Genomic DNA, 24,933 nt, shown 5'->3' with positions numbered 1-24,933 from the left:
AAGAGAATTGGTAAAGGCAATCTTGCCTGTAAAGCCAAAGGACCCAGGTTCGATTCCCCAGTACCTACTTAGAATCAGATGCAGGAAGTGCCACATGCCTGGACTTCTTTTGTAGTGGCTGGAAGCGCTGGTGCGCCCATTCTCTTTGCTTCTTTCTCTCTCAAATAAATAAATAAAATTATTTTATTTTATTTTGCTTTTTCGAGATAGGGTCTTACTCTAGTTCAGGCTGACCTGCAATTCACTATGGAGTCTCAGGGTGGCCTCAAACTCACAGTGATCCTCCTACCTCTGCCTCTCAAGTGCTGCGATTAAAGGCATGCACCACCACGCCTGGCTCCTGATTTTATTTCAAAAATAATGAAAGCGTTTATAAACCTGGGGCTGGGCGTGCTGACGAATAATGATGAAATAGTGAATTCCGGGTCAGCCTGGGCTAGAGCGAGACCCTACCTTGAAAAACGCTCCCACCCCAAAAAATCGTTTATAGTATTGTGCTTCTGGAAATGTTACTGTATTCCCACTCTCCCCACTGTCTCTTTCAGGATGCCTCATCAGATGGGCCGCGGGTTGGGTTCGGTAGGCACTACACTGCCTCCCAAGGTCACTCCTGACTTTCGTCTTCTAGGAGGCTTTCCCTGAACTTTCCAGCCAAGTGCAGATGACAGGGTGACACAGTGTATATTTTCTTCTGGACTATCCATGGGCTTAATTAGGTACTTCCCTAAACGTGGCTTATTTTGGGCTTTCTCCGTGCTGAGAGTGAGTGGGAGACGGTGCTGGGGAATTCGGAATTGGAAGAAAAAGCAAAAACAAAAACAAAAACAAACAAAAACCAGTAGCCTCCCAGGAAACAAAAAAAGAAAATCAAACCGCTGGGCCCTTAACCCAAAGTTGGCCCTGCAGACGTGTCCTTGCTGTGCCCGCTCTGTCCGCCAGGAGGCGCGCGAGGAAGCTCCGGAAGTCTGTTCCGGAACCGCACACCCAATCTTTTCTTTACACTTCCGTTGGTTCGCTGGGTCGTTTGTCCTGTGCGGCTATCCGTCCGCATACGAATCTAGCCCGGGAATTAAGAGTCAGAGGAGCGTTCACTAGCCGAGAGCTTGCCGACTGCAGTCATCCACGGGCCTGGCGAGATGTGCTCCCTGGGGCTGTTTCCCCCGCCACCGCCTAGGGGTCAAATTACCCTGTATGAGCACAATAACGAGCTGGTGACAGGCAACAGCTACGAGAGCCCGCCTCCCGACTTCCGGGGCCAGGTGGCCAGAGCCAGGGGGAGAGGGGACCTATAGGAGTAGGGGCGCAGTCGGGGAAATGGGAGGCTGGAAACAGCTTAGGACCCCAGGGGAGACTACAGGGAAGGAAATATATTTTAGGGCTGATATGGCTCGTAAGGGATGCCAAGGGCCGTGGGGCGGCCCTAGAGGAGATGGAAAAAAACAAGAGGGAATCTAGGACGTGTGAAGGTAGAGGAGAACTTTAAAAACCGGGGACAATACTGGGACAGTTGGGAAAGCATAGGCTAATTCCTGGGCAGGAAAAGAGAAGTTGACATTTATTGTTTGCTCTATAGGAAGGATGCCCTGAGTCCGATCCTTTCTGAAGTGAACTGTCGAGAGCTATTAGGTTTTCCAGATAAGGAGGGCTAAGACTTATTTCTCACAAGTGTTAACTTTGTGGCAATGGGAAATAGGGCTCCGGAATCTCTTATGCTTAGCACAGGCATGGGTTGGAGATAGCAGGGAGTTCAGCAGAGATTTGGGGGAGGGACTGACTGTCACACCCTCTTATTCATGAGCTATAGTGGATCAATCTTCCAGTCTTACACCTGACCAAGGATCCCTTAAAAGCCTCTGGAAGGCTGGACCATGGTACAAGAACTGCCTTCATCCATCACCGGGAGCAAGTGTGGAAGAGGTGCATCAACGTTTGGTGAGAAATAGCAAGGAGGTTCCTGGGCCCTGCTCTACAGACATATTCTGAAGGGAAATGAAGCCCCTGCCCTTTGCCTTGGGGCTGCTCTTCAAAAGGCTGCTTTATTCAGGCTGTCTTCATAATAGCTGGGTATTACAACGCATGTCAAATGATGAGTCCTTACTGTGGAAGTCGACGCTGCACCAGCGTTCCATTTTCTCTAATGGCTGATTTTTTATTGTTTTTTAAAAATTATTTATTTATTTGGTGTTTTGAGGTAGAGTCTTGCTCTATCCCAGGCTGACCAAGAATTCACTATGTAGTCTCAGGATGGCTTTGAACTCATGGTAACCCTCCTACCTCTGCCTCCCAAGTGCTGGGATTAAAAGTGTGCCCCTTCTTTTTTTTATTATTAAATATTTTGTTTTGTACTTGCTAGGAGAGAGAGAGGGAGAATGGGTATGCCAGGGTCTCTAGCCACTGCAAATGAACTCCAAATGCATACACCACTTTGTACATCTGGCTTTACATAGGTATTGGAGAATTGAACACTGGTTGTTAAGCATTGCAGGCAAGCCCCTTAACTGCTGAATCGTCTTTCCAGCCCCCTCTCATTTTGATTATATTTTATTTATTTGCAAGCAGAGAGAGAGAGAAGAGAGAGACAGAGAATGGGTGTACCAGGGCCTCTAGCCACTGCAAATGAACTCCAGACACATGCACCCCTTGTGTATCTGGCTTATGTGTGTCCTGGGGAATCAAACCTGGGTCCTTTGGCTTCACAGGAAAGTGCCTTACCTGCTAAGCCATCTCTCCAGACTGGAGGGTCTCCCTCTAGCCCAGGCTGACCTGGAATTCACTATGTAGTCTCAGGGTGGCCTTGAACGCACAGCAATCCTCCTATCTCCACCTCCCAACTTCTGGGATTAAAGGCGTGCACCACCATGCCTGACCACCCCCCTCTTATTTTCAATATGTTTGTTGATTGAATGAAATGTTTATTAAGGGGATCATGGTAACCTTACTTAGCTCCCTCTCCTTACCAGGCGTGATGTGGGTCTTTTTGGAGTGCTGAATGAAATTGCAAACTCAGAGGAAGAAGGTAGGTATTTTCCCCTCTAGCCCTCTTGTGGTATTACCATCTACCCTTTATATTTCCTTTGAACTCCTCCAATACCTATTAATCCAACCTTGCCCTTTGGCTAGTTTTTGCCTGTCACCTTTTATCTATCCAAATAACCCAGAGTGGGTTTCCAGAGGGAGCTGTTCAGACCCACTACTGGGCAGAGAGACCTGGGAGCTTTTGTTTTTGTCCTGAGCTAAGAGGGTACCTAGTAAAAACACTGTGAATGACTTAATTTGACCTGTCTCCTCAACCCCACAGTGTTTGAGTGGGTGAAGACTGCCTCCAGCTGGGCCCTGGCTCTCTGTCAATGGGTCTCCTCCCTCCATGGGTCCTTGTTCCCACACCTGTCTGTAAGTTTGGCTTCCTCCTTGTCTCACCGGGTGCCATTCCCTGCCCTTCCTAGCCTTTCTGGTAAGGATTGGGAAGAATGACTTGGAGGGTAGGATAGGTTGAACTCTCCTGTGGGAACATTGAGGGGATGAGCTCCTTTTATCTCTGTTTCCTCTGTACTGTGTTGTTCTAGCTTAGGAGTGAAGATCTAATTGCTGAGTTTGCCCAAGTCACAAACTGGTAAGTTCACAAACTGGCACCTTGTGGGAAGGAAGCTGATCCTTGGGAATTCCTTTGGGGAAAGAGAAGTCAAGGCAGAGACTCCTCTGTTCATCCCATTGTTACTCCTCCTACTCAACCCAAAAAGGATCAAAAGAGAAAGTGAAGAAGAGCTATCTCCTCACGTGGAAGGGAATCTGAGCTGCTGGGCTCCACTGCAGGCGCTGTGCCTTCAACTCTGCTCATTCCTGCCCCAGGTCCAGCTGCTGCTTGCGGGTCTTTGCATGGCACCCTCATACCAACAAATTTGCAGTGGCCCTGCTGGATGACTCCATCCGTGTGTATAATGCCAACAGGTGTGTGTGAGCACTGTTGTCAGGTTCACCTTCCCTCTAGCCTGGGTCCTGGGGAAGGCTTGCACTTTCTGAACTGGTCCACAGGGATTCTTCCTGATCTGGTGTTGGAGAAGCTCTGTAACTGGATGGGTCCATTGGCAGGGGGGGATATATATATATACACACATACACACATATACACACATTTGAGAGAGAGAGGAGAGAATGGCCATGCTGGGGCCTCCAGCAACTGTAAATGAACTCCAGATGTATGCATCACCCATTGCATCTGGCTTTTGTGGGTACTGAGAGATTGAACCTGGATCCTTAGGCTTTGCAGGCAAGCACCTTAAATGCTAAGCCATCTTTCTATCCTTGTGTCCACTTTATTTATTTATTTATTTATTTGTGGTAGAGTCTCACTCTAGCTCACACTGACCTGGAATTCACTATGTAGTCTCAGGGTGGTGAACTCATGGTGATCCTCCTACCTCTGCCTCCCAAGTGTGGGGATTAAAGGCATGTGCCACCACGCCCGGCAGAATTTTATTTATTTATTTTTGTGCAAGCAGAGGGAGATCAAAGAGAGAGAGAGAAAGAGAGAACTCAAGGCCTCTGGCTGGTACAAACCAGCCCTAGATGCATATGTGCATCTGGGTTTACATGGGTACTAAGGAATAGAACTCAGGTCATTAGGCTTTGCAGACAAAAATGCCTTAGCCACTGAGCCATCTCTCCAGCCCCTTGTCCTCTTGTTACACTGAACTGTTATCCAGTTCTGCGTCCTACAGCACCCCAATACTCCTGAGCTTCTGGCTGGGTCCTTCCCTCCCATCTTTCTTTACTGTGCTGGGATCAAGCTCGGGCTCATGCGTACTGAGCAACTGCGAGAGCTACTACTGAGCTATCCCATCCCCAGCCTCTGGATCAGCTTTCCTCTCTGTATTAATTACATTGCTGAAGTCAGTGTCTCTGCTTTGACGATTATTTTTGCTGTCGCTCTAGCACGATAGTTCCTTCCCTGAAGCACCGTCTACAGCGAAATGTGGCAGCTCTGGCCTGGAAGCCCCTCAGTGCCTCAGTCTTGGCTGTGGCCTGCCAGAGCTGTATTCTCATCTGGACGCTGGACCCTACCTCCTTATCCACCCGGTGAGTCCTAGCAGTCTGCTTGGCCTCAGAGTGTGGCCATACAGGATGGGAGAATGGTGGTGGCTGGTGAGGAGTATGGAAGGAGACTTACTTTTTTTGTTGTTATTTTTTGTTTTTCCAAGGTAGGATTTCACTCTAGCTCATGCTGACCTGGAATTCACTATGTAGTCTCAGGTTGGCCTTGAACTCACGGTGATCCTCTTACCTCTGCCTCCTGATTGGTGGGATTAAAGGCATGTGCTACTATGCCCAGCTTATTTTTACTTTTTATTTTATTTATTTATTTTGGTTTTTTGAGGTAGGGTCTCTCTAGCCTGGGCTGACCTGGAATTCACTATGTATTCTCAGTGTGACCTTGAACTCAGGGTGATTATTCTACCACTGCCTCCAAAGTGCTGGAACTAAAGGCATGCGCCACCACACCCAGTAGGATTTTTTGTGTGTGTGCCTGTACACATGTGTAGCCCATGTGAGTGGTATATGCATGTGTTGTACAGTTTTGTGTACCCCATGTGTGTATATTTGGAGGTCACAGTGTCCTTCTGATTGCTCATCTGTGTTTGTTTTTTTTTTTCCTTGAAGTGGGCTCTTTCCCTTAACCCAGAGTTGTTGTCAGCAAGCCTCAGTGATCTGGTCTGTCTGCTCCTACCTCCCCTGGTGTTATGGACATGCATGGCCACACAACTCTGTGTGTGTGTGGTGGTGTGGGGGGGAGTTCTAGGAAGTCAAACTTGGAAGTGTGTGTGTATATATATATGTGTGTGTGTGTGTGTGTGTGTGTGTGTGTGTGTTTTGAGGTAGGGTCTCATTCTAGGCTGGATTGACCTGGAATTTACTATGTAGTCTCAGGGTGGCCTCAAAGTCATGGTGATCCTCCTACCTCTGCCTCCCGAGGGCTGGGATTGAAGGCGTGCACCACTGTGCCCAGCTCTTATTTTATTATTATTTTTAAAGATTTTATTTTTATTTGTTTATTAGAGTCAGAGAGAGAGGGAGAGAGAGAAAGAGTGAGTATGGGTGTGCCAGAGCTTCCAGCCACAGCAATGAACCCCAGATGCATGTGCCACCATGTGCATCTGGCTTACATGGGACCTGGAGAATCAAACCTGGGTCCTTAGGATTCGCAGGCAACTGCCTTAACCTCTAAGCCATCTCTCCAGCCCTATTTTATTGTTGTTGTTATTATTATTACTATTATTATTATTTTGAGGCAGAGTTTTACTCTAGTCCAGGCTGACCTGGAATTCACTATGTAGTCTCAGAGTGGTCTCAAAGTCACGGTGATCCTCCTACTTCTGCCTCCCAAATCCTGGGATTAAAGGCATGCGCCACCATGCCCAGCTTTTAAATATTTATTCATTTATTTGAGAGGGAGAGAGACAGAGAATGGGTGAATAATGAACTCCAGACACGTGCGCCCCCTAGTGCATCTGGCTTACGTGGTCCTGGGGAGTTGAAGCTTGGTCTCCAGCCCCATGCCTGGCTTTTAAAGGTAGGATCAAGGTAGGATCTTACTGTAGCCCAGGCTGACCTGAAATTAGTCTCCAGGTGGCCTGAAACTCATAGCAATCCTGAGTGCTGGGATTAAAGGTGTGTGCCACCATGCCCAGCCTCCTTTATCTTTTTTCCACTTTTTTCTTTCTTGTTTTATATTTTTATTTGAGAGAGAGAGGGAGAGAATGGGTGCGTCAGGGCCTCCAGCTGCCACAAAGGAACTCCAGAAGCGTGCATGCCACCTTGTGCATCTGGCTGAAGTGGGTTCTGGGGAATTCAACCTGGGCCCTTTGGCTTTGCAAGCAGTCACATTAACTGTTAAGGCATCTTGCCAGCCTTTATTTATTTATTTATTTTGTTTTGAGGTAGGCTTTCACTCTAGCCCAGGCTGACCCAGAATTCACTATGTAGTCTCAGGGTGGCCTCAAACTCTTGGCAGTCCTCCTACCTCTGCCTCCCAAGTGCTGGTATTAAAGTTGTACGCCACCATATCTGGCCTCTTTTTAAAAAATATTTTTATTTATTTATTTGAGAGAAAGAGGCAGAGAGAGAATGAATGGGTGAGCCAGTGCCTCTAGCTGCTGCACATAAACTCCAGACATATGCACTACCTTGTGCATCTGGCTTATGTGGGTCCTGGGGAATTGAACCTAGGTCCTTTTGGCTTTGCAGGAAGCACCTTAATTGCTAAGCCATCTCTGCAGTCCTTTTTCCCATCTTTTAAAAAGATTTTATTTATTTATTTTTGAGAGAGAGAATGGGATGCCAGGGCCTCTAGCCACTACAAACGAATTCCAGATGCATGTGCCACCTTGTGCATCTGGCTTACATGGGACCTGGAGAATCAAACCTGGGTCCTTAGGCTTTGCAGGCATGTGCCCTAACTGCTAAGCTATCTCTCCAGCCCCCTTTACCCATTTTTACTCCCATGATTCTTCTTCCTTTTGCCCACCCTAGATATGCATTCACAGGTCTTTGGGACTGGGAAGTTCTAGCAGAGCAAGGAAATGGAATAATGATGCAGGTTTTTTCATCTTTTGTCCTCACACCTTTCATCTCTCTTTTGTCAGGCCTTCTTCTGGTTGTGCCCAAGTGTTGTCTCACCCTGGGCATACACCTGTCACCAGCTTGGCTTGGGCTCCTAGTGGGGAGCGGCTGCTCTCAGCCTCACCTGTGGATGCTGCTATCCTGGTGAGTTGTCCCCACCCAGTGTGAGGAAGGAGCTTTGCCAGCGCATTGCTTAGAATAAAAACTGCGGTTGCTGTAAATGGAAACCAGGCACTCATATTGAACAGCCCTTTGCTGCTTCTTCCCCTTCCTGGTCCTCTGCACTGAAGAGGGAGGGCATCCCCTGTGAGCCCACAGGGCTTTGGGTTCTCATCTGTCTCTATTGCTCCCTGTCCTAGGTGTGGGATGTCTCCAGGGAGATATGTGTTCCCCTCCCCTGGTTTCGAGGTGGTGGAGTCACCAACCTACTGTGGTCACCAGATGGCAGCAAAGTCTTAGCCACCACCCCTTCAGCTATCTTTCGGTGAGTAGGGCAAAGGTCAAGGGAAGGCCAGGACCTACAGAAAGGTACTTGGCTTCTGGAACTGCTAGAGGCCAGCCTGAAGGGGGGTCTATGCTGTCATTTGTCTGTGTCTGGCTCAGAGTCTGGGAAGCCCAGATGTGGACCTGTGAGAAGTGGCCGACTCTATCAGGGCGCTGTCAGGTAAGAGGGGACTGTGATTCAGAGGAGGCAAGTGATTCCAGTGGGCCCAGTCACTCATGTTCTGCTCCTCTACTCCTTTACTTCTTTCCTGTCTGCGTCCTTCTATAGATTTCCTTTCCCTTCTTGTCCCCAGACTGGCTGCTGGAGCCCAGATGGAAATAGACTGCTATTCACTGTACTGGGAGAACCACTAATTTACTCCTTATCATTTCCAGAACGATGCGGTAAGTTAGGACTACCTGGGGAGGTCAAAGGGAGACAGCAGTGTGTAGGATACTACTCTGAGAGAGGAAGGGAAGCACCAAGGTTGAGGAGGACTTCAGCAATTCTGATGCCTGTTAAGAGCTGGCAAGGACCAGTGGGAGGGCCAACTCCTGCACGGAGCACCTCTGCCCTTATACACAGGAGAGGGAAAGGGGCATGTTGGAGGTGCAAAGTCGGCAACGATTGTGGCAGATCTGTCTGAGACAACAATACAGACACCAGATGGTGAGGAGAGGTGAGCTGAATGCCTGTGGAGGGACGGGCAGTGAAAAGGTGGAAGGAAACCACACTGAGTGCCCTTGACCTCCTGTCCTGGTCACAGGCTCGGAGGAGAGGCCCACTCCATGGTCTGGGATCCCAGTGGGGAGCGCCTGGCTGTGCTCATGAAAGGTAAGAGGAGGAGGAGGAATGGGTGTGTTAGGTCACAGCCATCTTTCCTGTTCATAGATTGTCAGTGCCAGGTTTGTAGTTGTTCCCCTGCCTCCAAAGTTCATGCATTCACGGACCCCTTTCTTACAGGCAACCCACGGGTACAGGATGGGAATCCAGTCATCCTCCTTTTCCGCACCCGAAACAGCCCTGTGTTTGAACTACTTCCCTGGTAAGTACAGGGCAGGCCATGAGGTCCGAGCTCCTCAGAACCTTCCCAAGCGCCACCCTCCCTCTCTCATGCTTCCTTTTCTTGCCCTAGTGGCATTATCCAGGGGGAACCAGGAGCCCAGGCCCAGCTCATCACTTTCCACCCTTCCTTCAACAAAGGGGCTCTGCTCAGTGTGGTGCGTAGACGGTGCTAGGCAGCAGGGGGTGTTGGGGGTGGCTGGAGAAGCCCAGGGCCTGGGCTGCCTTGTGGTTCTGCCATGAGGCACTGTGAAGCCCAGATTCTTAGTTTCCCCATTTCCACAGTGCTGGTCTACAGGCCGAATCGCTCACATCCCTCTGTACTTCGTCAATGCCCAATTTCCACGGTTCAGCCCAGTGCTTGGCCGGACCCAAGAGCCCCCAGCTGGAGGTGGAGTCTCCACGCATGACCTACCACTGTTTACAGAGACATCCCTAACCTCCGCCCCCTGGGACCCTCTTCCAGGACTTCCACCTGTTCTGCCCCACTCCCCTCATTCCCACTTCCCATAATAAAGTTTTGTTTTTCACTCAATTACCAGATTCTGCCTGTGTTCCCCCCCCCCCAAGGAGTTTCACTGGGGTATAGTGGGGGTAGGGGAGGAAGAGTAGCAATGGATTAGACTCTGTTGTTAGGCCAGGGTGGTGAAACATGTCTTTCATCCCAGCACTTGGGAGGCAGAGGTAGGAGGATCTCCCTGAGTTCAAAGCCAGCCCGACACTACATAATGAATTCCAGGTCTGCCTAGGATAGAACAAGACCCTACCTTGAAAAACCCAAAAATAAGATTCTGCTGTTAAGACATGACGGCGATCTGGCTATGACATCTGTCACCATGCAGACTGCCAGGTTGCTGGCTAGGTAGGCATTCCTTTCTCACCGCTCCACGTATGATCTTCGCTCTGAACTGCATGTCAAAGAGGACAACCTTCCCCAAAAAGAGGAGGATGGGTCTTCAGTCAAGGGTATAAAAGTAGCTGCATTCCCCTTCTAGATCCTTCAAAAAAGTTCTCAAGATAGCTGGGCGTGGTGGCACACGCCTTTAATCCCAGCTCTGGGGAGACAGAGGTAGGAGGATCACCATGAATTCAAGGCCACCCTGAGACTACATAGTGAATTCCAGGTCAGCCTGGCCTAGAGCGAAACCCTACCTTGGAGAAAAAAAAGTTCTCAAGAGTCTACTGTTACTTTCTGGTATGGTCATAAACTTGGTTCAAGTTAGCCATGGGAATTGCATGGCCTTCAAATGATTTGGAAAGCAAAGCTGAAAGTGGTAAGAAAAATACTTAGCACAGTGTCTTGCAGGTAAGCTGTTGCAGGTTCCCACGATGTCATAGAGTAAGCCACTGGGTCAATAAATGAAGTTGGGCTGGGGCTCAGTGGTTAAAGAGCTTGCCTGCAAAGCCTAATGACCTTAGTTCAGTTCCCCAGTACCCATGTAAAGCCAGATGCACAAAGTAGTGCATGCATCTAGAGTTCATTTACAATGACTAGAGGCCTGGCACACCCCTCTTTCTCTCCTTACAAATAAATATTAAAATAAACATTGTTTTAAAAAAATGGAAGAAGTTTTATTAGAGTTAGGGATTTGCAAGGGAGATAGGTGTCAGTCGCTGGGCAAGAGTGGCCCGGGCCATGCTCAGGGCACCCTCTCGAGTGCGGTGCCCTCCAATAAAGCCACTGGCATGGACAAAAATACCACCAGGGATCCCACTGACCTGGTCCAGGGCCTCATCCCGAAGACCCCGCCATGGCTCTGGTAGGGGCAGCCTACAAGTAAACAGAAAGAGGGAATTGGTAGGCGCAAATTGGAGGCCTGAGGAACTGACAGAGGATGGCAGCCACTCTTAATAGAGCTGAAACAGATCTGAAGGTGGGCAGGGTGGTTCTGTGGGATCTTACCGGCTTTGGAATGAGTGGGGCTCCTTGGGCACACACTGGACTCGCCACTGACCAGCCTGGTCAGTATAGATAACAAAAGTGATAGCTACAGGTGGGGACAACACAGACTCCAGGTGGTAGAGATGTTCCTTCCAAGGGCATCCACCTTTTGCCAGTTCCACTATCTCTCCGCTTGGGTCCACCTGAAATGGAAGTAGGATCTCCATGTAAATAGGTGCCTGCCAGCCATTACTGTTCCCCAGGCCACCTTCCAAGACTGTACCTGGAACCGCTGGGCCAGGGCCTCTTCCACCAAGGCCCGAGCCGGCAGCCAGCTGTGCTGGTAGAAGTCCAGTCTCTGCAGAAACTCCTCTTGAACCAGAGCCATTGCACGCTTAAACCCTGCCTGGGAAGGGAGAAACCAGAACCATGGTGTGGGCCTAAAGCTTACTTTGCGGGGGCTAGTGAGGTAAGAGCATCTTTACTTCAGCCTCCGAGGGGCTTACAGGTCTCGGACTCAAACCTGGGGCTCTCCTTACCTCAGTGTCTTGGTTGGGCTGGTTCCAGGTAGGATTAAGCCGAGCAACCCGGGCACTCAGTGTCGTGGTCAGGGCATAACGAGGTTCCCCCTCCTCCCACTGGGAGATCCCATTGTCCACTGCATCTACCTCCTCCACGAAGTTCTCGTACATCTAAGGCAGCAGCAGGAAGAAGCTCTTGAGGATACTTACCGTTGTGTAAGTCAGCTAGGTTCCATAAATATGTAAACACACATTTCACTTAATCCTCCAGAGAACCCTAGGAAGGTCTCACCACTGATGAAAAGGGAGAACTGGAGAATACAGCAGCTTTCTCAAGGCCAGAGTGCTAAGTGTTGGGACTAAATCCAGGCCACCCAACCTTTTTAGGCTTCTGCCCAAAGCTAAGGGCAGCCTATGTGTAGAGGGAGATACTGCACTTATGAACAAGGGTCTCCGCTCATGGAGGGGCTTGCAGGAAGTGGGTCTTGAGGGCTGACAGAGGGCAGATCTGTAGGTGGGCAAAGCAGACTGTTCAGTAAGTTAATTGGTGCTGAGCGTCTGACTGGTTAAGTGGGACTGTTAGGTATCAGACATCAAGAGCAATGACGTGGCCTTTTTTTGTCTCAAAGAAGCATGCCATGTGACTTCAGTAGGTGCAACATATGAATCAATACAGAATGTTGGTGTTTTAACAAAACTGCTCTACAAATGGGCCTCAGCATCAGTAATACTTGTGATAAGGGGCAAAAGCACTACCCGTGGAGAGAAGTCATACACACATACATGCCTATAGTCTCAACTACTCAGGATGTTGAGGCAGGAGAATCACTTGAGTCTAGAAAGTCCGGGCTGTAGTGGGCTATGCCAAATGGGTGGCTGCATTAAGTCTGGCTTCATTATTATGACCTCCCAGGAGTGGGGGGCCACCAAGTTGCCTCAGGAGGGGTGAACTGGCCCAGGTCAGAAACAGAGCAGATCAAAAGAGCACTACCTGAGGGAAAAATGAGACAATAACTCCCTTTTGCCCAGCACCTCTTGGTCAGGATCACAGCCTTGAAGCTCAGTTAATACTGGCTTAAACTTAGATGTTTAGCAAACCCTTCAACAGTAGAAGTGAAAATTGACCCAGGCTGTCTAAAAATTAGGTGTCTCCAAAACTCTTAGTTGAGCTCATTTAAAGTTCTTTCCTGGGCTGGAGAGATGGTTTAGTGGTTAAAGCACATGCCTGTGAAGCCTAAGGACTCAGGTTTGATTTTCCAGATGCACATGGTGGAACATGCATATGGAGTTCATTTGCAGTGGCTAGAGGTCCTGGTGTGTCTATTCTCCCTCTTTCTCCTCCCACTCTGTCTCTAATAAATAAATGAAAATAAAAATTAAAAAAAAAAAGTTCCTTCCTAGCCAGGCGTTGTGGTGCACACCTTTAATCCTCAGCACTTGGGAGATAGAGGTGGGAGGATCGCTGTGAGTTCAAGGCCAGCCTGAGACCACACATCCAGGTCAACCTGGCCTAGAGTGAGACCCTACCTGAAAAACCAAAAAAATAAAAAATGAAAAAATTCTTTCCTTCTGGCACATACTGCTGCTATGTCAAGAGGCCAGAGGCCTGAAGTCTACCTGTGAAACTGCTGATTCCATCTCAGGCTTGCTGTTTGCAGAGCTGGGGATTGTGTGACGCTTAGGTTTGACTTGTTTACGGAACAGGAGTAGGGTGTCCCTGTTATTGTTTGGTCTGACATGCCCAACCAAAAGACATTTCTGCCACAGTCCCTTTCCAGAGCTTACTGACGCCCATGTCCCTAGTGCTTTACAGTGATGCCTGAGACATACTCTCAGTCAGGGTACTCAGAGCCTTTGAGGCAGTGCTGCCACGTATATATAAGCAGCCTCCTCGATTTATGCAAACCTACTGAACAGCCTTTTTTTTTTTTTTTTTGGGTGGTGGTGGGGAAACATTGCTTTTTTGTTTGTTTTTGTTTTTTTGAAGTAGGGTATCATGCTAGCTCAGGCTGACCTGGAATTCACTATGTAGTCTCCGGGTGGCCTCAAACTCAAGGCAATCCCACCTCTGCCTGCAAAAAATAAATTAAAAAAAAAGGTAAAAGTACCAGGTCAACCTGGGTTAGAGTGAGACCCTATCTCAAAAAAAAAAAAAAAAAGGGGGGGTACTGTAGAGATTGCAGTGGTGAAGGCGCTTGCCTGTGAGGGGCTAGGGACCCAGGTTCCATTCCCCAGTACCCATGTAACCCAGATGCACAAGGTGACTGGAGGCCCTGGAACAACCATTCTCTCTATCTGCCTCTTCCTCTCTCCCTCAAATAAATATTAAAAAAATAAAATAAAAAGAAATGCTGCTTTCAAAGCTTTTCCCCAGAATCATGGAGTCATGCATGCCTTTAGTCTCAACTCTTAGTTCAAGGCCAGCCTGGGCAATATAGCCAGTCTGTCTCAAAATATCCAAACCCTTTCTCATATATTAAGTAACCTCCCTCTCACCCTCGATGCAGGTCAGAGATGTCTAATGGGGAAGGCGACTGTAGGGACCCCTTAAGCCGGAGACTCTGATCTGAGGCCCAGTCCAGTGTGTGTGATTGTCTCTCCCAGCCAGCCTGGGAAAGATTCATGCATAGGACAGTTTTGTCCTCAGGTCCCCCACCTTGTCATAGATGGTGCCCACCACGCTATCTTCTTCACTAGTGCCCAGCAAGTAGGCCAGGAGCTTGTGCCCGAAGTGCAGATAGACGAGTCCCGCACTGCTCAGCTTGGTCTGCCACGGTTTCCCAGGGCACAGGGAGCTCATAGTTTCTGCAAAAGTCCTGAGGAGCACAGCAGTGGGGCCAGTCAGCCCAGTGTGTGGGGGGAGGGGGCAGGATGGGGAACGCTGCAGCAGTGGGGAGAAGGAGCCTATTCAGGAAAGCTTTAGCTTTGCCTCAGGGCCAGCGTGGACCTTGGCTGGAAGCCTGCATTCCTGCGTCCATTCAACAATGTGTAGACTGCTATATGCTATGTTTTGTTTTACGTCAAGGAGTAAACCTGAGATCCCATCCTTCCTTTAGGTTCATCTACACAACCAACAGAGCAATTACAGCTGACCCCCCCAACATCTGTGGGGGCATCAATCCTAGGACCCCCACGAATACCAACAAGGACAGGTGCTCAAGTCCCTTACCTAAAGTAGAGCAGTAGTTGCAAATAAACTAGGCACATCCTCTTTTATATTTTTACTTGTTTGTCAATACAGAGTCACATGTAGTCCAGGCTAGCCTTATACTTGCTATGTACTATTTTTTTATTTTATTATTATTATTATTTTTTTTTTTTTGAGGTAGGGTCTCACTCTAGCCCAGGCTGACCTGGAATTCACGATGGTGTCTCAGGGTGGCCTCAAACTCACGGCAATCCTCCTACCTCTGCCTCCCGAGTGTTGGGATTAAAGGCGTGCGCCACCACGCCCGGCTCTTTATTATTATTTTTTTTAGTGAGGCAGGGTCTCACTGTAGCCCAGGCCAACCTGGAATTCACTATGTAGTTTCAGGGTAGCCTTGAACTCATGGCGATCCTTCTACTGGCCCTGGGGATCAATTCCCAAGCCACCCACAAAAGCCAGACTCAACAGTGGCGCAAGTATCTGCTATCAATTATAGAGGCAAGAGGCCTTGACATGTGTGTGTATGTGTGCACGCGCACATGCATACACACAAACACACACACACACACACACACACACACATAAATGCCCATCCAGCTTTACAGGGCTGCTTTAACTGCTGAGCCATTTCCTCTGCCCACAACCCTCACCAAATCCCAAAAGTTCTCATACTAGCTCCAGTTGGCCTTGAACTCATGGAGATCCCCCTACCTCACCTCAGGAGTGCTAGGATTAAAGGTATGTACACCTGTTTCTTTTCTTTTCTTTTTTTTTTAACTTATTTGCTAGCCGGGCATGGTGACACACAACTTCAATCCCAGCACTTGGGAGGCAGAGGTAGGAAGATCTCCAAGAGTTCAAGGCCACCCTGAGACTACATACTGAACTGCAGGACAGCCTGAACTAGAGTAACACCCTACCTTGCGAGAAAAAATAAATTTTATTTGCAAGCAGAGAGGTAAGTAAAAGAGAGAATGGGCCCTCCAGCCACTGCAAAGGAGCTCCAGATGCATGTGACCCTTTGTGCATCTGGCTTTACATGGGTACTAAGGAATCAAACCTGAGTTATTGGGCTTTGCAGGCAAGTGTCTTAACTGTCATCTCTCCAGCTCTGGTTTATTTGTTAACTATTTCATCTACTATTTATAAAAGATTTACACACAAACAAAAACAAAAAAGAGAAATAGATCCTTAAAATAAACATTCCCCAAACCCTCAGTTTGTTTATTTTTTGGTTTTCCAGGGTAAGGTCTCACTCTAGCTCAGGCTGACCTGGAATTCATTATGTAGTCTCAGGGTAGCCTTGAATTTACAGCAATCCTACCTCTGCCTCCGGAGTGCTGGGATTAAAACCATGCACCACCACACCTGGCTCCCTCAGTTTGTTTGCTTATTTGTTTATTTATTTGAGAGGGTGGGGAGGAAGGGAGAGAGACAGGCAGATAGAGAATGGGTGTGCCAGGGCCTTCAGTCCCTGCAAATGAACTCTAGACACAAGTCCCATCTTGTGCATATGGCTTGTGTGGGTCCTGGGGAATTGGAGAGAGGTCCTTTGGCTTTGCAGGCAAACGCCTTAACCACTAAGCCATTTCTCCAGTCCTCCTTCAGTTTATTTATTTTTTGTTCATTTTTACTTATTTCAGAGCGACAGATATATATATATGTAGACAGAACGGGCACTCCAGGGGCTCTAGCCACTACAAACGAACTGCGCCCTCTTGTGCATCAGGCTTACGTGGGTCCTGGTGAATCGGAATTGAGTCTCCAACCAGGGTCCTTAGGCTTCAAAGGCAAGCACTTAACTGCTAAGCCATCTTTCCAGCCCATCCTTCAGTTTATTTTTAATAGTGAGTAAGGTGTGTTAGTTATTGTTGCTGAGACCAAATACCTGACAAGTTGGGCATGGTCAGCCTGGGCCAGAGTGAAACCCTGCCACGAAAAACCAAAACACACCTGGCAAAACTCAGGTTAAGCTGGAGCTTGAAGAAGTGGTCACATTCAGCACAGTCAGAAAGCAGACAGATGAATGTTGCTACTGAACCCCTTTTCACCTTTGTATATAGTCCAGGACTTCAGTCCTCCTACCTTTGCTTACTCTAATCAAGATAACGCCTCACAGATGGCACCTCCCGTGTCCCTACAGGATGCAGAGATTGTGCGGACTCGGGACCCCGAAAAATCTGATCTACATAAACCTTCACTGGCCATTCTAGGTTCTTTTCTCTCTCTCTCTTTTTTTCTTTTGTTGTTTATTTATTTGATAGCGACAGAAAGTGAGAGAGAGAACAGGCGCGCCAGGGCTTCCAGCCACTGCAAATAAACTCCAGACGCCCGTGTCCCCTTGTGCATCTGACTAATGTGGGTCCTGGGGATTCAAGCCTCGAACCGGGGTCCTTAGGCTTCACAGGCAAGCGCTTAACCGCTAAACCATCTCTCCAGCCCAATTCTAGGTTCTTTCAATTTGACAGTCAATTATCAACTACCACTCTTTTGCCTGTTTTCAAGACAGAAGATGTTTGATCAGTTTTTAGGCAGAAACAAAGAAAAAACATCAACGCTGGTGGCTGAGCAGGGCATGGTGGTACACATCTTTAATCCCAGCACTCGGGTGGCAGAGGTAGAAACATCGCAGTGAGTTCTAGGCCACCTTGAGGCATATATATATATAGTGAATTCCAGGTCAGCCTAGAGTGAGAACCTACCTTGAAAAACCAAGAAAGTAAAAAAAAAAATAATAATAATAACAACAAATAAAGGCCACCACGCCCGACTGTGATTATATTTTTAACATGTTCATTTATTTGAGAGAGAGAGAGTGGGAGGAAGAGAGAGGGGAAGAGGCAGATAGAGAGAGAATGGGCATGCCAGGGCCTCTAGCCATTGCAAATGAACTCCAGACAAGTGTGCCACCTTGTGCACCTGGTCACGTGGGTACTGGGAATCAAAGCTAGGACCATAGGCTTCTCAGGCAAGTGCCTTAATTGCTAAGCCATTTCAGGTCAGGACAGGAAAGAAAAAAGAAAACAAAAGTTATTGGGCATGGTGGCATATACCTTTAATCCCAGCACTTGGGACAGAGGTAGGCGGCGTACTGGTGGCAGAAGTGCGGTGTGCAGTCCCACTGAAAGGCCATACATAGGAAGAGCGAAGAGGATTAACCAGTAAAAGGGAACACATTTTCCTAAATTGAAAGGAGCAATTATGTGTCTGAGAAATGCTCACTTCCTTTTCAGAAGAGAGAGGAACACTCATTGAGTTGGTGAACAAGGAGTTTTGCAGTGGTACTACGGATAACAGGCGATCCTTGAGTAAGATTTCCCAGCGTAAGAGTGTAAGGGAAGTAAACACTACACACACATGAACTGCCTCAACCCCAGCAGTCTGAGGCCAGTGCAGGCGAATTGATTAATCCCAGATGGGTATCAGTTGGGACAATGGTAAACTAACTAAGGCAAGGCAGGAGGGGCTGAGGAAGTGACTGGGAGCCCATGGAGTTCCCAGTTCAGGACTACTGGGTAAGCAGCAGGCAGGGAGCAGGAAGGACACAAGGCTGCAGACCTAGGGAACCTTGGAGTCAGTTCCCTTCGTTGACATGGATTTTGGCAGCGCATGGCGGAACTGGAACACGGGGGAAAATTAGGGTCAAGCAAGGTGAACAGAGAGCTCACCTCTGGTGATGATCGTATCGGTGTCTCTGAGGGTCGTACTCCCCACCCACATCCACCACGACATCACACGAAGCCAGTTTTTCGGGGTCCCGAGTCCGCACAATCTCTGCATCCTGTAGGGACACGGGAGGTGAGGCAGCGGCCAGGCAGGGGTGGAGAGTCACAGCGGGTGTGGCTCGGGCCGCCCGACCTCCCACGGGGACAGTCGTAGCGTACCCGGTATTCCGGCAAGAGGCGGAGCAGCGCGCACGCGAGCGCCTCGTCGCAGTGGAAGGTGCCGTTGTGTGTCCCGATCCGGGGCGGTGCCATGGGGTCGCTGCGGGGTCTTTTGGGGGGCCGGACGGATTCTGAACCTTGCATGCGATACAGGCTTTGGGGAGGAGACCGAGGCCACAGCAGTGTAAAGGCACCGCGCAGGAAGCGGTGACCCATGCAGCACCCCACGAGGCGGCGCGAGCGCCAACCCGGAAGAGGAAGCGCCTGCAAGGCCACTTCCGTCGCTGGCTGTTCCCATGACAACGCGAGGAGTTTACAACTCAGGGGAGCTTAATAGTTCCTTAGAACCGGTTAGAACCTACTCCCTCCCAGTTCACCAACAGTCTATTTTAATGGAAGAAAAGATCATTATTTGCCCAGCTGGCACATTTATTAGCACTAAACACAAGATCAACCCTTTGCCCAACACGGGGAGGCCACCATGCCCACAGTCCTAGGCCCCTTGAAACAGGGTCCTGCTGCCGTATTTATGCCACACACTCAGGCCTTGGCAGTAGCCTGAGGTGCCCCCAGGGCTGTGAGCTGCTGGATCTTCTGGCTCATCATCTCCATGACAGCTACGGGGGAAAAAGCAAGAAGCACATCTTGGTCAGAAGTTCAACCGGAGAATCCAGTTAAGAACAGCTGCAGGTAGACAACCAACTATGGTTTGGTAAACTTAACAAGTGATCCACTGTGGAGGCTAAATACACAAATTTTGTTGTTTGTGTGTGTTTGTGAGGGTCTCACTGTAGCCAACGCTGTCCTGAAATTCACTCTGTAGTCTCAGGTTGGCCTTGAACTCACAGCGTTCCTCCTACCACCCTGAGACTAGAGTGAGTTCCAGGTCAGCCTTGACTACAGTGAGACCCTACCTCGAAAAACCAAAAAAAAAAAAAAAAAAAAAAAAAAAAAAAGTCAGTCACTATGTTAACTACTGGGACATAAAATGAACATAATGTAAGCCATAACCAGAAAACTGCAATGTGGAAAACATTTGGGGGACTGAGTAAAGATAAATGGTACATGGTTTGTTCAGTATATGAGGCCCTGAATTCAATCCTTAGCACAATTAAACAATCAGCATTAGTTTCTTTTAAAACTACTCCTGGGTGTTCACTCCAAGGTAAGCCCGATGTTGTAACTGCTAGTGTTTACTTAGCACACTTCCATCCCATATGTTCATTCATGTGCACCTCACGACATGCACATTAACAGGAGCTTCACAAAATCTACTTCCCCTTCAATTGCTCAAACACCCAGGAGTCTACAAATATTTCTAACTCCCAGAATTTGGAGACTAACAAATCATGACAGCAAAGACAAACAAATGCTTCTCTATGGTTCATATTACAATCTTCTTTTTTTTGTTTGTTTTGTTTTGATTTCAAGGTTAAGGTCTTGCTGTAGCCCAAGCTGACCTGGACGTAGTCTCAGGGTGGCCTTGAATTTACAAGTGATCCTCCTACCTCTGCCTCCCGATTGTTGGGATTAAAGGCATGCACCACCATGCCCAGCTACAAGCCATTTAAAAAAATATTTTATTTTCAGCTAGGCGTGATGGTACACATCTTTAATCCCAGCACTTGGGAGGCGGAGGTAGGAGGATTGCTGTGAGTGAGGCCACCCTGAGACTACCTAGTGAATTCCAGGTCAGCGTCAGCTAGAGTGAAACCCTACCTTGAAAAATAAGACAATACAAACCAACAAACAAAAAAAATCATTTTCATTTGAGACAGAGAGGGCGAGAGAGAGAGAGAAGGGGGGGGGAGGGAGGGAGGGAGGGAGGGAGGGAGGGGGAGGGAGAGAGAGGGAGAGAGAGACAGAAAGAGAGAGAATGGGCACACCAGGGCTTCTAGCCACCACAAACTCACTCCAGAAGAATGTACAACCTTGTACATCTGGCTTAAATGGGACCAGGAGAACTGAACCTAGGTCCTTAGGCTTTGCAAGCAAGTACCTTAATCACTAAGCCATCTCTCCAGCCCTACAATCCTTTTTTTTTTTTTTTTGTTGAGGTGGGATCTCGTTGTAGCTCAGCCTGACCTGGAATTCATTATGTAGTCTCAGGGTGGTCTCCAACTCACAGCGATCCTCCTACCTCTGCCTCCCGAGTGCTGGGATTAAAGGCGTGCGCCACCACACCCGGCTCCTATCCCCAAATTTGTGAGACAGGGTTTTGCTATATTACATAGCCTAGACTGGCCTTGAACCTGCAGTCCTCCTGCCTCAGTAGCCTGAGTGGTGAAGGTGTGTTCCACTATGCAAATCTAGATCACACACTAATAGGTGAGTAGTTATTTGGTACATGAATTAGTTATTTATTTATTTGTAGCACTGGAGATTAAACCCAGGACTTTGTGCACACTGAGCAAGCACTAAGCCACTGAGCTGTATCTCCAGACCTACAAGAATCCTAGTTTTTATTTTTTGAGGGTCTTGCTCTAGCCCAGGCTGACCTGGTATTCAGTGTAGTCTCAGCTGGCCTTGAACTCACAGCAATCCTTCTACTTTGGCTTCCTGAGTGCTAGGATTAAAGACATGTGTCACCACTCCTGACTCATGCCCCGCCTTTTTGACAGGGTCTTGGTATATAGCCCTCACTGGTATGGAACTCATGGCAATCCTGCCTTAGCCTCCTCAGTGCTGGAATTAAAGACACATGCTACTGTCATGTTCTTTACCACTGTTGTATGGCAAAATTCCTCTGCAATGACACCTTTTATCAAAAGCAGTTAGGACAACTCACTAGAGAAGGCACAGGGAGGGACCTGAGATCTCAGGCCCCCTGTGCCAGCTGTATACAGTAACTGCATGAGGATGTGTGGCCTCAGGGGGAGACAGAGTACACAGAGGGTAAAAGATCAAGAAACAGTGAGCTTCATCTAAGTGGTTTGTTTGGAGTCACCATGCTCTGGGGAAGTTGACATTCAGGGTGGGATGAGACTTCCTGGTGGTGTGGCTGCTCTGTAAGTAAAACCTCATCCTGAGGTCAAGGGAGGAGCATCTGAGGATAATCTTGACATAAGGAGCCCCATAAACATGGCTGCTTTGGGGGTTCCACATTCCTATAAATAACCCCTCTTCCTGCTCTACAAGTGACCCCAATAAACTCACTGGCTCATCAAATTTGTATTGATGGAAATGTACTTTGGGTCTACCATCTGAGCCCCATTTGGGTGAAGATGTGTGTTGGTATCTCCCATGAAAACCATGGAAGTAGAAAGGGTCAAGAGGTGCCCTGGGCAGAGTTTACCTTGTTTCATAGCATGCTTCTCCTGCAGAGCTGGCTGGATTTTCTCCATTTGCTTGGTGAGAAAGTCTATCTTCCTTTTGAAGAAGTCCTTAGCATCCTCAGCTGTCTGCACACAGAAGACAATAAAAGGAGACCCCACCCTACATCGCAGCTTTTCCCTTACACTCCCCTTCCCTTCTCAGAGGGCACCCGCACACTTCCTCCTACTCACCTTTTCCACATAGTAGCCAGTTCCCACATCAATGAGCACATGTTCTACGTCATGGAGCCTCCCAGGGACATACATCTGAGAAGTCAGGATTAAGAGAAAACTAGCCCAGCAGGAGCCATGATTCCCTTGTCAGCTAACCAGAATTCACAGGTCTCCTAAGACCCTCGTTATTTTATTTTATTTTAATTTTTGGTTTTTCAAGGTAGGGCTCCGCTCTAATCCAGGCTGACTCCTGGAATTAACTACGTAGTCCTAGGGTGGCCTCAAACTCATGGCTATCCTTCTACCGTTGCCTCCCAAGTGCTGGGATTAAAGGCGTGTGCCACCATGCCCGGCTTCCCCCCCCTCCCCCCAGGTAGGGTCTTGAAAAAATGGCTTAGCGGTTAAAGCACTTGCCTATGAACTGGGTTCGATTCCCCAGTACCCATGTAGACCAGAAGCACAAGATGGCGCATGCATCTGGAGTTCGTTTGCAGCAGCTGAAGGCCCTGGTGCGCCCATTCTCTGTCTCTCAAAATATTTTTAAAAATTAATTTCAAAAAAGAGTTATGAAGTGTGTTTAGGAGCATCCTTAAAATCATGAGGGACTCCTTAGCAATCAAAGCTCTGTTCCCTTTGGGGAAGAAGGCAGTTTCTGTGGAAAGGATACAGAACTCGTCAGAGGGACCAGTAATTCTTTCCCTGTAAAAGTAACGAGAACAAACAGCTGGGGAAGGCCGCCCTCTCCCAGGAGAAAACAGAAAAGGCTCCGGCAGGACGCCCGCACCCGCCTACCCCATACCCTCGTTGCTCTTGTTCAGCACATTCAGACAGTCCTTGGCTTCCACATACTTGGTCTGCACCACCTTGAGCTGCGCAATGGACGTGGACAAGAACTCCACTTCCTACAGAGGCGGGGGCGAGGGGGGAAAGGGTCAGTGAATGGGGGGGAAGAGAAGGGTACGGCCGCCGAGGGGGCGGGTCCCGGGACCGGGTAGGGGTTTCTCTGGGAAAGGAAGCCTCGCGAACGAGCCAGGAAAGGGGCGCGCGGGGACGTGGAGTGTGAGAAGGGCGCCCGTCCCCACCTGGTCCAGCTGGTTCTTGAGCATTTCTAGCTGTGGCAGGCTCAGCTCGGTGATGTTAATCGACTGCGCCATGTTGGGGAGGACGACTTCAGAAGAGGAAGCCGGCTACGCAGGCGACACTCTAGCCACCCTCGGAGCACCTCTATGGTCCCGCCAGGAGGCCGCGCTGCGCTGGGCATCTCTATGACCCGTGGTCAAGGAAGGTGGAGTCGAGCTGGAGACTGGAGAACGTGACAGCGCATTCTTTTCACAAAGTATCCCAGGTTTTGCGCGGTAAAGTTGTAGGAAATAGGACTTACGTCCTCAAGGAACTTAAAGCTCTTAAAAGCCCTCCGGACACAACCGCCGCATGCAAAGCGACGTATGCTACTCCACGTGGGTGGTGCAGACCTGGCAACTGACAGGCCGAGGGAGCCTGTATTCTTTGGACGTAGAGTACCATCAACCCGGTGGAAACGGTGCTTTGGGCAGATGAAGTGGAGGCACCGCTGTTTACCAAATACAACACAAGATTAATTCAGAGGTGTTAGTGCTAGACTTGAGAGGTGTTTGTAAGTGTTAGGATAGGCGTTTGCCAGAAGTTATCAGTTTAATTGCAGTGACAAAAAACACATGTAAGGGATGGAAAGATGGCTTAGTGGGTAAGGCTCTTCTTGCCTATTAAGCCTAAGGACCCCGGTTCAATTCCCCAGGACCCACGTGAGCCAGCTGCTAGAAAGAGGGCTCCACAGTTAATGGGGCTTGATTGCAAACCATGACGAGTAGGTCCAATATCAATTACCCATGTAAAGCCAGATGGACAAAGTGGCATATGCATCAGTTCTTTTGCAATAGCAAGAGGTCCTGTCACACCTTTTCTTTCCTTGCAAATAAGTTATAATAAAAATAATGCTGGAGCCAGGAGTGGTGGCACATGCCTTTAATCCCAGCACTCAGGAGGCAAAGGTAGATCACCATGAGTTTGAGGCCACCCTGATACTACATAATGAATTCCAGGTCAGCCAGGACTAGAGTGAGACCCTACCTCAGGGAAAACAAACAAACAAACAAAAATGCTGGACGGAGGGGAAAGTGGAGGGGGGAGGGAGGGAATTAATATGGGATTTTTTTTATAATCATGGAAAATGCTAATAAAAAATTTTTAAAAAGCTGAAAAAAAATGCTGGATGGCTTAGCGGTTGAGGACCCAAGTTTGACTCCCCAGTAGCCAGGTAAGCCAGATGCACAAGGTGGAACATGCATCAGGAATTCATTTGCAGTGGCTGAAAGAGCCCCTGGCATGCCCATTCTTTCTTTCTCTCACACACAAAAATCTAGAGGGCATGGTGGCGCATGCCTTTAATCCCAGCACTCAGGAGACAGAGGTGAGTGGATCGCTGTGAGTTTGAGGTCACCCTAAGACTACATAGTGAATTTCAGGTTAGCCTGTGCTAGAATGAGACCCTACCTCGAAAACCCCCAAAAATAAATTAAATTAGAATAAACATGGGTGGATCCAGGCCTCTGGAAACTCCACATACATGTGTCACCTTTTGCATCTGGCTTAGTGGATTGCTCGGGAATCAAACAGGGGTCAGCTGACTATGCAAGCAAGTGCCTTTAGTTGCTGAGCCATAATCCCAGCCCATTTTGAGCAGTTTGTTTTTGAGGCAGGTTCTCACTCTAGGCCATTCTATAGCCTCAAACTGGTTTCAGAACTCCAGCAATCCTACTTCAGCCTCCTGAGTGCTGGGGTTAAAGGTGTACACCACCACACCCATCTTCACTT

General features: G+C 48.6%; 3 protein-coding genes across 3 annotated transcripts; 1 reads left to right on the top strand and 2 right to left on the bottom strand.

The window, feature by feature from the left end:
* The first annotated feature begins 1,012 nt into the window (after nucleotides 1–1,012).
* Nucleotides 1,013–9,695, top strand: Aaas (aladin WD repeat nucleoporin). Its single transcript, XM_004649890.2, has 16 exons — nucleotides 1,013–1,259; nucleotides 1,805–1,932; nucleotides 2,961–3,016; nucleotides 3,299–3,390; nucleotides 3,564–3,610; nucleotides 3,847–3,945; nucleotides 4,930–5,073; nucleotides 7,638–7,758; nucleotides 7,974–8,098; nucleotides 8,218–8,278; nucleotides 8,412–8,502; nucleotides 8,684–8,777; nucleotides 8,865–8,932; nucleotides 9,062–9,143; nucleotides 9,234–9,318; nucleotides 9,446–9,695. Exons 1-16 carry the CDS (start codon nucleotides 1,137–1,139, stop codon nucleotides 9,671–9,673), a joined length of 1,644 nt encoding a protein of 547 aa, XP_004649947.2. The 5' UTR covers nucleotides 1,013–1,136; the 3' UTR covers nucleotides 9,674–9,695.
* A 1,012-nt stretch (nucleotides 9,696–10,707) lies between these two features.
* Myg1 (MYG1 exonuclease) lies at nucleotides 10,708–18,867 on the bottom strand. The gene is made up of 7 exons (XM_045153498.1): nucleotides 18,596–18,867; nucleotides 18,380–18,492; nucleotides 14,220–14,379; nucleotides 11,582–11,734; nucleotides 11,326–11,448; nucleotides 11,064–11,245; nucleotides 10,708–10,931 (listed from the first exon to the last, which is right to left on the bottom strand). Exons 1-7 carry the CDS (start codon nucleotides 18,809–18,811, stop codon nucleotides 10,742–10,744), a joined length of 1,137 nt encoding a protein of 378 aa, XP_045009433.1. The 5' UTR covers nucleotides 18,812–18,867; the 3' UTR covers nucleotides 10,708–10,741.
* Nucleotides 18,868–19,000: 133 nt separating this feature from the next.
* On the bottom strand, nucleotides 19,001–23,313 carry Pfdn5 (prefoldin subunit 5). Its single transcript, XM_045153499.1, has 6 exons — nucleotides 23,166–23,313; nucleotides 22,883–22,985; nucleotides 22,751–22,782; nucleotides 22,102–22,176; nucleotides 21,891–21,996; nucleotides 19,001–19,212 (listed from the first exon to the last, which is right to left on the bottom strand). Exons 1-6 carry the CDS (start codon nucleotides 23,235–23,237, stop codon nucleotides 19,136–19,138), a joined length of 465 nt encoding a protein of 154 aa, XP_045009434.1. The 5' UTR covers nucleotides 23,238–23,313; the 3' UTR covers nucleotides 19,001–19,135.
* Nucleotides 23,314–24,933: the final 1,620 nt, after the last annotated feature.

This window comes from Jaculus jaculus, chromosome 6 (genome assembly GCF_020740685.1).
Source record: "Jaculus jaculus isolate mJacJac1 chromosome 6, mJacJac1.mat.Y.cur, whole genome shotgun sequence".
Classification (NCBI taxonomy): domain Eukaryota; kingdom Metazoa; phylum Chordata; class Mammalia; order Rodentia; family Dipodidae; genus Jaculus; species Jaculus jaculus.
The sequence above is the reverse complement of the archived record's forward strand: the minus strand, read 5'-3'. Positions and strand labels throughout refer to the sequence as shown.

Excerpts from the sequence above, each read along its gene's own strand:
- Aaas (XM_004649890.2), top strand. The coding sequence starts at position 1,137 with ATGTGCTCCCTGGGGCTGTTTCCCCCGCCACCGCCTAGGGGTCAAATT. Across the intron at positions 1,933-2,960 it reads AAGAGGTGCATCAACGTTTG|GCGTGATGTGGGTCTTTTTG; the intron begins GTGAGAAATAGC and ends TCTCCTTACCAG. Across the intron at positions 9,319-9,445 it reads AAGGGGCTCTGCTCAGTGTG|TGCTGGTCTACAGGCCGAAT; the intron begins GTGCGTAGACGG and ends CCATTTCCACAG.
- Myg1 (XM_045153498.1), bottom strand. The coding sequence starts at position 18,811 with ATGGGTCACCGCTTCCTGCGCGGTGCCTTTACACTGCTGTGGCCTCGG. Across the intron at positions 18,493-18,595 it reads GCCTCTTGCCGGAATACCGG|GATGCAGAGATTGTGCGGAC; the intron begins GTACGCTACGAC and ends GTGTCCCTACAG. Across the intron at positions 11,449-11,581 it reads AGCCCAACCAAGACACTGAG|GCAGGGTTTAAGCGTGCAAT; the intron begins GTAAGGAGAGCC and ends CTCCCTTCCCAG.
- Pfdn5 (XM_045153499.1), bottom strand. The coding sequence starts at position 23,237 with ATGGCGCAGTCGATTAACATCACCGAGCTGAGCCTGCCACAGCTAGAA. Across the intron at positions 21,997-22,101 it reads CTGGCTACTATGTGGAAAAG|ACAGCTGAGGATGCTAAGGA; the intron begins GTGAGTAGGAGG and ends TTCTGTGTGCAG. Across the intron at positions 19,213-21,890 it reads GAAGCATGCTATGAAACAAG|CTGTCATGGAGATGATGAGC; the intron begins GTAAACTCTGCC and ends TTTCCCCCGTAG.